Source organism: Etheostoma cragini, chromosome 6, assembly GCF_013103735.1.
Source record: "Etheostoma cragini isolate CJK2018 chromosome 6, CSU_Ecrag_1.0, whole genome shotgun sequence".
In the NCBI taxonomy this organism is placed as follows: domain Eukaryota; kingdom Metazoa; phylum Chordata; class Actinopteri; order Perciformes; family Percidae; genus Etheostoma; species Etheostoma cragini.
Window position 1 is genome coordinate 13,052,340 of NC_048412.1, and position 11,143 is coordinate 13,063,482.

At 39.4% G+C, this 11,143-nt stretch overlaps 2 protein-coding genes across 5 annotated transcripts; both read right to left on the reverse strand.

Moving 5' to 3' along the window:
• Positions 1-221: 221 nt before the first annotated feature.
• Positions 222-2,782, reverse strand: LOC117945750 (CD59 glycoprotein-like). The gene is made up of 3 exons (XM_034873452.1): positions 2,541-2,782; positions 870-989; positions 222-612 (listed from the first exon to the last, which is right to left on the reverse strand). Exons 1-3 carry the CDS (start codon positions 2,587-2,589, stop codon positions 401-403), a joined length of 381 nt encoding a protein of 126 aa, XP_034729343.1. The 5' UTR covers positions 2,590-2,782; the 3' UTR covers positions 222-400.
• Positions 2,783-4,752: 1,970 nt separating this feature from the next.
• LOC117945723 (cleft lip and palate transmembrane protein 1-like protein) lies at positions 4,753-11,092 on the reverse strand. Of its 4 annotated transcripts, none has more exons than XM_034873408.1 (17): positions 10,500-11,091; positions 9,764-9,855; positions 9,353-9,536; positions 9,101-9,228; positions 8,555-8,633; positions 8,318-8,435; positions 8,078-8,172; positions 7,821-7,905; positions 7,536-7,636; positions 7,386-7,445; positions 7,178-7,228; positions 7,008-7,090; positions 6,703-6,713; positions 5,984-6,039; positions 5,792-5,836; positions 5,524-5,657; positions 4,753-5,310 (listed from the first exon to the last, which is right to left on the reverse strand). In XM_034873408.1, exons 1-17 carry the CDS (start codon positions 10,698-10,700, stop codon positions 5,244-5,246), a joined length of 1,590 nt encoding a protein of 529 aa, XP_034729299.1. In that variant the 5' UTR covers positions 10,701-11,091; the 3' UTR covers positions 4,753-5,243. The 4 variants fall into 4 exon arrangements, 3 of the variants coding, with proteins under 3 accessions (XP_034729299.1, XP_034729298.1, XP_034729300.1); XM_034873407.1 differs by having other exon boundaries at positions 6,703-6,737; positions 10,500-11,090; XR_004656877.1 differs by lacking the exon at positions 4,753-5,310 and adding an exon at positions 6,841-6,890 and having other exon boundaries at positions 5,527-5,657; positions 6,703-6,737; positions 10,500-11,092.
• Between the last annotated feature and the right edge of the window lie 51 nt (positions 11,093-11,143).

Below are 11,143 nucleotides of genomic sequence, written 5' to 3' on the forward strand. Positions count from 1 at the left end.
TAAGATTATGCATTTAGACCTTCTAATGTTGTAGTTTGGACAATCCATTAAAATAATCAAGTATAGTACAGCAGGAATTGAATAGTATTTAAGAACCTGAGATTGGAAAGGAAATACAAGTACAAGAACAGTGCTGAAAAACCTGCATTCAGTGAGAGTCAAAGCGCCAAAATGTATTATCTGTGAGGGCCTTTTTAATATATAATATATATAATATAATATAATAACATTAACAGTCAGCAGTCACATTTCCCAGCAACAGGAAGGTCAGCGTCCTGTTAATATTTTAAGCTTGCACTTGTGTCTCCAACAGAGCTATACAGTCTTTACATTATACAACATATTACATAGTATACTGTTGAGTTACATTTAGAGACAGCGTTGGTATATCTCACTGGCCTCAGTGTGACAGCAGGAATAATACACCTACAGTCAAGAGCAGCAGCGCTGTGTGGATGTGAACAGACTCGGCTCCACTGAAGTTACACAAGTTAAAGTTGTTGCAGCAGTTCACAATGTTTCCGTTTCCGTTGACATCGACTGAGGTGGATGCAGCAGCTCCGTTGCATATGTTCTTACTGGAACACGATTTCACTATGGCTTTCTCAGAGCCTGAGCAACACGCACACACACATAGAGAGACAGCAGGGTATTGGAGTGAGTTATTTTGGACTGAAATCCTATGTTTCCCCACATTTAAAGGCTGCACAGTGCCTTAGTCATTACCAAAGTTGTAATAACTCTCCAATATTACAAGACCTTCTTTAGAGATGCATTTAGATTCATTAAGACATCTTATATAAATACTGGATCCCAAAAATCTGCAGTTCTTTAACATGGTTGACCTGATATTGTGTTTTTATTGTTACCTAAAATGCTGACGGTAGTCATACACGTGTCCAGTGGCGGCTGACATGTCTGATTGTTGTTACTGTTGCATACGTCATTGGTGGGAGAAGATCTGCACACGTAGCAATCTAATGACAGGACTTTAGGCAAAAACAGAGAGGCATGGTTTAAAGTTAGGTCAAAAATATAAGATCAATTGCAAGACATTAAAAGCCAGTGCATGATTTAAAATAAATGTTTAAATCTATTGATAGAAGTTCTGTGAAGGCCTAAACCAAAAGGAACAGTACTGACATTTTAATATCAAGTTGATATTTTGCTATGGTGTCTTATTGATGGTTACCGTAGGTTCATATTCCTACACCTGATTATGTGGGGGGGTCAGTCACTCGTCATGACTGAATGAGAATCCTAAAGAAGTTAGAAGTAAGCTCTGAGTTTCCCGGGTCTGCTTGAGAACATATTTTGGGAATTTGTCATAAGGGAGGAGAACCGAATGAACCTGACTGGAATGGTATCTGATAGTGTTTGTAGTCTTTGTGACAGGAGTGCATTCTGAGAAAGACACACACAAAAGATGAATACAGGGTTGTTCCTTTACCATCTGTGCAAGCATAGGGAGTCAAAATAAGGCTCCTGATTGTCTGCTACTAGCTTAAAGTCCAAAATAAAAATGATAAATGTATGACAGATTGGGACTTATTTAATATTTTCAGTCGTGACTATAGAAGAACAAAATTTTAGAACTACAGAAATATTTACGTATACACAATAGATCCACCAAACAAGAAAGACAGCTGGTCCCAGACGGCATTGTCCAACTTGTCAGGCTTCTTTAATTCTAAAACGTATTCTAAAGGAGGCTACATACTGTTCTTTTCATTCAAGTTATTCTGCTCTCATGTCATAACAACAAACCTATGCACACCTATAAACTCAGAGGCAGAAACTAGACATACTAGGCTATTATTAAAACATGTCTTGTTTCTGTATTGCCCACAGTTTCCAACTCTTAAATTACACTTTTATGTTTATTACATATTTCCAGTCCCACTACAGCCACTGAAAGACATGATAAGGATGTCTAACCATCTGACACAATTCAATTTTTTCAGTTATCAATGAAATGAAATAAAGAAAGATCAGTACTAATTTTTTCTCAGGGACACAGCCACTTATATAATCCTTCCTATGTTCGTTCTTTGACTATTTTGGATAAATCTGTCATATTCTGTAAATTTACTCATACTAATTACTATTAGCTATTCTGTACAATCACAGCAGATCTGTGTATACCTTTAAGAATAATTTGTGTGGGAAAGTCTTTAAATTGCCTGAAAATAACAACAAATTAACTTTGAACTATACTCAGTTGGACTAAACACAATCCAGCTTGTGTCTTTCTTTCTGTCTCTTTGATTGCAACTGAATCAGACAGACTTTTTCCGGAAGGATGAAGTGATTTTAGATCTGTTTTCTGATGTTTTTAGCAACCCTCAAACTGAAGCCCTCCCTGGTTACCCTATAGGATATGTACATACTGCCTCAGAGCTAAAATTCTGGTGTCCTGATACCACCAAGTACGTTTGGTGATGAGAAAAACCGTTGTAATTGATCATTTGTTCTTGATCTTAACTTAAAAGGCATCCTGGTTAAATTCTGTTTGAGGAGTTTGAAAGTAACTTACATACCTGGAGAGATGAGGAGGGAGAGGAACCCGAGTCCGAGCAGCATCTTCATGACGTGTGTGAGTGTCCGTTTAACTGAACCTGAACCGCCGCTGTCAAACCTTGTGTGTCTGTCTGTCTGTTTGTCTGTCTGTCTGTGCAGTATCTAATGTTTACCCCTCATAAACAGCAGTTTCACCCACATCATCATCCACCAACACGCCACTTAAAGCATATCATAAACGTCTCGGTGTGTGTGTCAGTACATTCCTAGATCTTGTTGATCTTGTTCTTGATTTATCTGCTGCCAATCACAGGAACAATGTGGTTCATTGACTTAAACATAACCAAAATAACTGACATAACTGTGATGTCATGACAGTTATGACTTTTAGTTATGTTCAGCTCAACCTGTGCCGCAGGGCTCCTTTAAGGGTTGAGTCGAGAGGGAACTCCGATTTCTATTTAACATCTGTATAACATGTGTCGTCGGAGAAAGTACAGACGTATGAATAACAGGAATGATACATTATTAAAGTGGCTATAATTAATATGTGTTCTAGATATATGCCTACAAGTGGCCAAAAGAATCTGCTATTGCAGGTTTGAAAATTTACAAAAAACAAGTTACATTATTTGCTGACATTGTCCGAAAACCATATTAGTGTATCAATGTTCCAGATATGTTAGTCAATAAAGGTGTACTTTCAGTGAAAGTGAAAATGTGTACTAAAGCCACATCCCTCATTTCGTTTTTACCACAACCTTCCACTGGCTCCTGAAAATATTGCAGCACTTTTTAGTTCAAAATAAATTCGATTTGGCTCCTTTGCTGCAGTACCGCTTTGCACGTCATCCTCATATCTGTCATAGTACAGCTGTCCATTGTTAACAGAGGAATGCACCGGTACACACCGAGCACGCACCTAACACACTTTCTTTAGGATTCTGTCCTTATTTACCGACATTTAAATCTGTCCTCCTTGTGTAATCACACACACACACACTATTGTGTAATAAACTTCTTTAACCAAAAACAGTCAAGCAGCTGCCATAACTACCAGTCTGCTGTCTTTGTTGATTTGTGTCCTGATTGGACGTGAGGATAACACCACCACATCAATCTGTACACAGAGACAGTGATTTGGTTTTCTTCCAATTTGCATAACCTTCTATAAGTCACTAACATTTTAGTTTTATTTCATATTATAAAAAAATGTACAAGCAGGTTGCATTGCCAAAACAAATACAAATAAAATAAATTGAAGTTTGAAAATCAAGCTCAAGCAATTCAGTCAGCAAAGAAGCAGAAATTAGTGTAGAGATCAGTGTTACAGTAACACAACAAACGGCTTGATAAAATAGTTAACTTAAGTGCTGTGTTTATGCCTACTGTAGACAAATGTTTCTCCTCCTATGTGATGCGTTTGCTTGCTTAGTGAAAGGAAAGACATTGATACTTAAATTAAGCAAATATACAGTATGTTGTAAGTCAAATTGCATTGCAGGGATTTTAGAGACGCATGCCATCAGGATATGTACAGTAAGTGGTCAACTTGCTGACAATAGTCAGCCTCTTTTTTAAATGTTATCATGAAAAGTCAATCTGTATAAAATAACTGTGCAGTACACTGACAATGAAACTAACGCATCTAAGTAATACATGAACGTTAAGGAAGACAAAATACAAATAAATAGTTTATCTAATGATGTTCTACATATACAAGACTAACATTAAATCTACACAACAGGTAGCATGTCTGCAATACAACCTTATCAGACTAGCGCCAAAGCACCTTCAACACAAGTCATTCATTTATTTTCATAAACTGCATGAAGATTAAAAAGTGCTTAATGCGACCGGTCTGATCTTCTCATTACTGACATTTTGCCTACCTGCAACCCTGTAGGACCCACCTGTACATCTATCATCACCCTCTTGTGTTGCAAAGCCATGCAATATTCAAACCACAGCACACTACTTTAAATTCTATTCAGGATCACAAAAGAATAGTTTCCACAAAAACCAAATATGTTGTGCTGCGTTTGGGTAATTGTGCAGAATAATTTTCATTCAGTGCAATGGTGCAACCATAAAAATGATGCCATCTTGTCTGGGATTTTTTAGATTATTAGATGCTGGAACAAGCACACAGTCCAGAATATACTTCATGTGTGTATAAACAGTTATACAAAGGAAATTTTAAAAGAAGAATTATGGCTCAAGCTTTTCAGACAGCCATATGAAAGTCAAGTTGAGTGAGTCGGTCATAAAGTTCAAGTCTTAAGTTGCAGCAGATGGTTATTGATTCATGATTATGTAATGGGCTTGAAGGCTACATCTTTTACAGTGTACCAGAAAACACCTTCTTTAACTCCCCGTATGTATGCATAAAGAACAGAATCAAGCAAATGCACATTACGACTGGTCATATGATGCCGTCAATGTTCTTCTGTGTCTGTAGATGAAAAGAGTTCGATCACTGGAGCAGTAAAGGTGGAAGCTTCACCGATGTCGAGCAAAAAGTGGCAGCTGCTTCATCAGTGTACAGTAGTAAAGAGTCAGAGGCAGGATAGCTCATCTTGGATCAGTTTGAAGCTACTGTGGCACACGTGGCCCAGTGTCCTTCCTGAGCCTCCATTTCACATCTTCAATGATGTTTTACGAAGGAGTTTTTGTGTGTTTGTGCACTGGAAAAAAAGGAAGGAGAGGAATTTGTGTTCTCTTTATTGAGTCTTTAGTTTCTTGCTATGGGGCCCGGACTCTCGCCTCCTGGCCCTGTGGGCGTAACGCCTGGTGGAGACATGAGATGAAAGCAGAGTTATATCGCACACTAATCCAGACAAAAGTCAACTAGGTGCATTGGGAATAGCAAACTGCTGGATATACGGAAAACATTGACAAACATGACAGGAGTTTTACTTTAGTATGCTACTATGAGCCATTGTGTCTAAATGTATGCAAGTGTTAGTGTGTATGTTTTGTAGTATCATGTAATGTCCTAACCTTCGCTGGTAGAGGTAGAGAAAGAAGAGGATCTCATCTCTGAAGCAGGAAAGTTGATGAGAGGAGGAGAATGATCCAGAAGAGGAGAAAAACGAGGCAAAGGAACACAGGTCTGAGATCATGGTGTTCACTCCCTGGTAGAGAGAGAAAGCGAGAGAATAAATAATGAACTCAACAATGACAGCTCTGAGCAAAAACTGTTCATGGTCAAATAGATGAGGATAAACAACTTTAATACAAAGATCCCATAAAAATGTTTCACGCTCACTCTGTACATCAACACTGTCCCCTGCAGGTGGCTCACAGACTTCAACTGATTCAGGGAGAGGAGGGGAAGAAACACAACGAGACAGCAGAGCAGACAGTTTGCACAGTAATGTAAAATATTCAAGTTATTTAATTTCACTCAGCACTGTAATCAGATAAGTTGGTAATTAGTACACCGATAGACAAAACAGACCTTATGGTTGATGAAGAGCTGTGGGGCCATAGACAGGAAGCCAAAGGCATACACTCCTGAGAGGAGAAGGAGAGGTAAAGTGTCAATGCAGCACGTTAGTGGTTATTATACTAGTAAAGGCATCAGCTTTAAATGTCCTATATTGTAAAAAGTGAGTCTTTTTTGCATTATCAAGCAGGTTGAGATGCTATATTACTGTGAAATTATCGAAACCCTACATCCACACATAAATGCAGACAGCCGTGTTCAGAAACTGTGCCTTTAAAACCACCCGTCTGGACTTCCGTACAGTTGTGATGTCACATCTAAATTATTTATATAAGCTGATGTGTGGTGAGTGTCTGGCGTTGTAAGGCTGCCGTGCATCACCCAAGTGGGTGCTACACATTGGCCCTTAAGCGTTTTGAGTGTCTATGATAACGCGCTATATAAATGTAATGAATTATTATTAATAATTATACAGGTAGAAAGGGCCGCCACAGTTCAAGGACGGGGCAGAGACTCTGAAAACTGTGTTTTTGAACATTAAAGCATGAAAACATGTCCTAGTAACAATTCAAAATACAAGTATGAACCTAAAATATAGCATACTATAGGACCTTTAATTCATGAAGGAAACTACCAAGAATTCAATGAAATATATTGAAAAACAACAAATTACCTAATAAATTATACAGATGAGCTTGTTTCACTGAGACAAATGATGGAAGTCAACTCACCAGTCACCAGGCTGTTGATCAACCAGGAATAATAACTGTCAAAGTAATGCAATTTAATGTTAATCTAATGTAGTGGCTGCTGCATCTGTGTACACAATGCCAAGTATATTAGAACATATTTAAAAAAAAACATCTTACTTTTATTCAAGAAATATTCAGCTCTGATTTGAATCTGACTGCTTAAAATACTTCAGTATAGTAGGTTGAGAGGAACCAAGATGTAACCAGGAAAGAGTTTGTATTGAAATGTTACAAGTAGTCTGTACAAATGAGTTGCGAGATGAAAGCTGTGTGGCCCAGCTCACCTCTTTTGGCGTAAGTAGGCCAGTGAGAAAATAGCTCCACTGATACACAGAGGATAGACCAAGTAGGACAAGTATCTGGACGCCTGGCGAAGAAAACCACACACAAAATGTTCAAATTACACAAAGCTGGAGGCAGAGTTGAAAATCAAATAAAAAAGATAAAGTCACACCTGCGTGTCATACTCCACTGTCTTTCTTTCTTCTTCATCCAGCTTATTTACCTGCACAGTAAGAGAAGAGGAAGGCTTAAGTTAGAAAGAAATGTGTTGATTATCTCTAACAGGGCTGAAAGAAAAGTGAAGTTATTTACACCACAACAAATTACATCAATTTACACATCTACAATGAATGGGTGGTTTAATGGCACCATATACTCACATGGAGCTTGGAGCTTTTCCATTGAAGTGGGATCTTAAACACTTTGAAAACCTTCCACACCTGGCAGGACGACAGGTAAGTAGGTTCAAAATGTCTGGTAAGATCTTTATTGTACCTTTTCTGTTGGAGGAGGCCAATTATAATAAATACCTCAACACATGCTCCCAATCCAACAGGAAGCAGCATCAGTAGACTGGTCTCTTCAAGCAGATGGAGGAAAATCAGCAAAGTGCTGAGACTACGCCACAGAACTACAAATAGAGATGGAAGAGACCAACATTTTCCAGGCACTGCTTTACTTTGCAGTACCTCATTTACAGCAAAACTATAATTTAACGTTGTTCATAATTGTCAGTAAACCCTCCTACATTGAATAAAAATGCTTCCTTTGCAACAAAAACTTTGCAAACTTGTTTAGGTTGATGATTTTCTTACCTGACTTCCTGGACATTCCTGCCATGCTTTTCTTTTTTCTCCATGAGCTGAAGTCATTTTTGAGAGCCAAGAATTCACAGATAAGCTGTTGAAAACCCCAGATGTAGAGAAGAAGCATATTGTTAACTTCAAAATGTGTCATTAGCAACATGCCTGAGTTGCCATGTGCCCCTTATGACACTGGGTTACATACAGAGACGGATCTATCAGGTGGATTCTTATTTGTAAGGTATAGTGTTTTTATGGCGTAATCTTACTTGTAGAGCTGTGATGAGTGCAGTCAACACTAACAGGTAGAGGTTGGAGCCCACCAAAGTTTCTTTAATCTCATCTATGTTTTCCTCCGTGAAGCCTAGGTAAACACCAAGATGCAGTATCAAAGGATTCCATTTAGTTCAATCTCCTGACTATGTGATATACAAAAAACAAAAACAAGAGCTGAAACCTGAACACGGGTTATTATTACATTATTATTATCTGTAGTTTTATAAGCTCACCAAACTGTCGCAGGGAATAAACCACGTCCTGCAGATGCACCCAGAACCTGAACCCCCTTAAAGAGATTCCCTCATAGGTCACAGTCAGAGGCAGCTGGACGGTGCTGCTGCTGATCTCCTATTCAATGTATGGATAGACACGCGTAAAGGCACGTCATTCAAACCCCAGTGTTTATTAGTCGAGGTTTTATTAAGTGTATGGTAAACTGTGTGTGTGTGTAAGGTTGGTTGTCCTACCAGGAGGTCTCTGACTCTGAAGCTGAGCTCGTTAACCAGCAGCAGAGGGAGGTAGATCATCTGTCGGCCATCCTGAGAGCTAGAAACAGGAACACAGTTTAACCTAGACACACACGTTGGCCTGGGGCAAATTCATTATTTACAGCCGGGCGGAGTTGCAAAAAAAGAATGCTAAAAGAGTATGAATGAATATACACATGCACATACATTTAAATAGTTTACTCAGCGACAGTATTTGTATTTGTTTAACTATGTAGATTTGCCTAACCATTGATAAACAGTCAATTGCTTTATTTGAAGGGCTCATGTATACGTACACGTATATACAGTATATATATATATATATATATATATATATATATATATATATATATATATATATACAAATACTTACACAGTACATACACAGTATATTGTGGATAGGGATACTTTAAGTTGATCAATGGGTGAAAGCTTTCCTCACTCAAGCACTTGAGTTTACTGATGAGTCAGCAGCCCTCTGACTGATCACATGACTTTGACCTCCAAAGCATCCTGTTGACTTACACTCTCATGTAGCGCCTCACATCACTAGGAAGCCCCGCCTTGTTGAAGGTGAAGTCCTCTGACATCATAGTGATTGACAGGTGAGGTCTCCAATGGGATACAGGATTCTCTGATCTGGGACTCGGCTTCTGGAGCCACACAAATAACTTTATTTGCAGCAAGGCAGCATGTTCAACATTACTGTAAAGGTGACACTGTGGCCGAAATATGATAGGACTCTGACAGAAATTGAATTACATTTGTACATCTTACCTTCTGCATTTCTCTCTGCCCCTCTGTGTGTGTGTGGGTGGGTGTGATGTAGGTGGTGAGCTGAGTTGCATAGTGAACTTCTCTGCCGTCGTCCAGAGGTGAAACACCGGCCTTGTGAACGTACACGACTGCATACAGAGTGCCGTTAGCCCGAGTCTGCTCTGGCAGAGAGATATTCACCTGCCTACAGGGAAAGAGAGAGAGAGAGAGAGAGAGAGAGGGGTATAAATTAAAAACAGCCAGCCTGACAGAGATGGACAAATAAACTTTTTTCTATCTAATTAAAAAAAAACTATTACAACATTTCATGCCATGGATGTATAGTTTCTACTGTTCCTGTTGTGGTAGGTAATAAGCAGGGAGTCTTGTCTTTAATATTTGCATTCAGATGTATCAACATGTCCAACCCACCTCTCAAATGAAGAGTGTGGGTCAAATGGGTCTATTTTTACAGCCAGGTTCAGTTGGCTGTTGTCTGGCATGAGGCAGGTGAAGACACTTAGCTGGATGTGACAAAAGAGAAGAAGAGACGAGATTCAAAGCAGTCCATTTTAGAAGACACTTTGAGTGAAAAATGAGATGCAACTGCAGAAATTAAGATTGGGAACAAAAAAATAAAAAATAAAAATCTGTCCATGTTTCAAATATGTGTCCATTATGTTTAATGACTAAACTGGCCGCCACCAAAAACAAAATTTACTACACAACACATGCATTTTATGAAGAGACTGTTGTGATACATTGCAGTATGATACCAAAGCTCTCCATCATGTTCAGGATAATAAATCTGCGTTGATTTCCTCCATTACGTAAATCACCAAAACAATGTTTCAGCCTGACAAACACGTCAACTCTCTATAAAATAAATAGCCAACTGATTTAATCTGAAAAACACTAATGACATTAACAACTAACTCACAAGCAGACAACAACACATTAAATACCATTGCCAAGTGCTTTATGTTAAACAGTACTGGTTAATAAGATTATGAAAAGGCAGGGACAGTCAGTTTAGTTATTCTCAACTCCATGCCCGTGCACTATAGGCTAGTGTCTTGAGCTGGATCTCACAGAAATGGAGTTTTTTGTATCCCTAATTTGTCCATTTGTTGTGAGGAGTGGGGAATAAGAAAAAAGGCCTGCTAACCTGTAGCCTGGGTCTTGCTGTCAAGTAGGAGGTGATGCAGTACTCTCCTGTGCTTCCATCGCAGGGTTTAGTGTTGAGGAAGCCGTACAGCAGCCAGGCGGTGTGGAGCATGTAAACCACAAAGACCCCGAGCAGCAGCTTAGCCATGGAGCTCTTCTTCGCGCTGCTGTCCGCGGGCTGGGACTGACACGACGGGAACATGGCAGCTGTTAAATGCAGATTACCAACACCGAAAAAATAAAAAAACAAATGGACGAGGTCCGTTTTGAGAACGAAGCTGCTTATAATCGGCTACAGCTTCAACACATTAAATAGCCACGCTTCCCCATTCCCTGCCACAGCATCCTTCCGGTTGTCAGACATCCAGTGGAGAGATGCTGATGCTGACAAACTGACTAACGCCTCAGCGGCTGCGCATGCGCGGTCTTTTTTACCCATTCTGTGTCCACATCTCGCGAAGCCAGAGCAATGAGCCCACACTATAGTTTGTTTCGGGTGCCACACAAGCCCGAAATATTGATAAGCACGCAAAAAATAGCTTGGCACGTGTCTGTGATGATGGGCAGTTTTTTAGAGGAACAACTTTGCTAAGGGTCAGAACCAAACAGGTCACTGTGGCAACGCCTGTAGCGCGGGAGGACCAC

Coding starts and splice junctions, on each gene's coding strand:
- LOC117945723 (XM_034873407.1), bottom strand. CDS start 10,700: ATGTTCCCGTCGTGTCAGTCCCAGCCCGCGGACAGCAGCGCGAAGAAG. Junction 7,091..7,177: donor CAGTGGAGTATGACACGCAG/GTGTGACTTTAT, acceptor TTTCTTCGCCAG/GCGTCCAGATACTTGTCCTA. Junction 5,311..5,523: donor CTCTACCTCTACCAGCGAAG/GTTAGGACATTA, acceptor TGTCTCCACCAG/GCGTTACGCCCACAGGGCCA.
- LOC117945750 (XM_034873452.1), bottom strand. CDS start 2,589: ATGAAGATGCTGCTCGGACTCGGGTTCCTCTCCCTCCTCATCTCTCCA. Junction 990..2,540: donor CTCCCTCCTCATCTCTCCAG/GTATGTAAGTTA, acceptor TTTTGCCTAAAG/TCCTGTCATTAGATTGCTAC. Junction 613..869: donor GACTACCGTCAGCATTTTAG/GTAACAATAAAA, acceptor CGTGTTGCTCAG/GCTCTGAGAAAGCCATAGTG.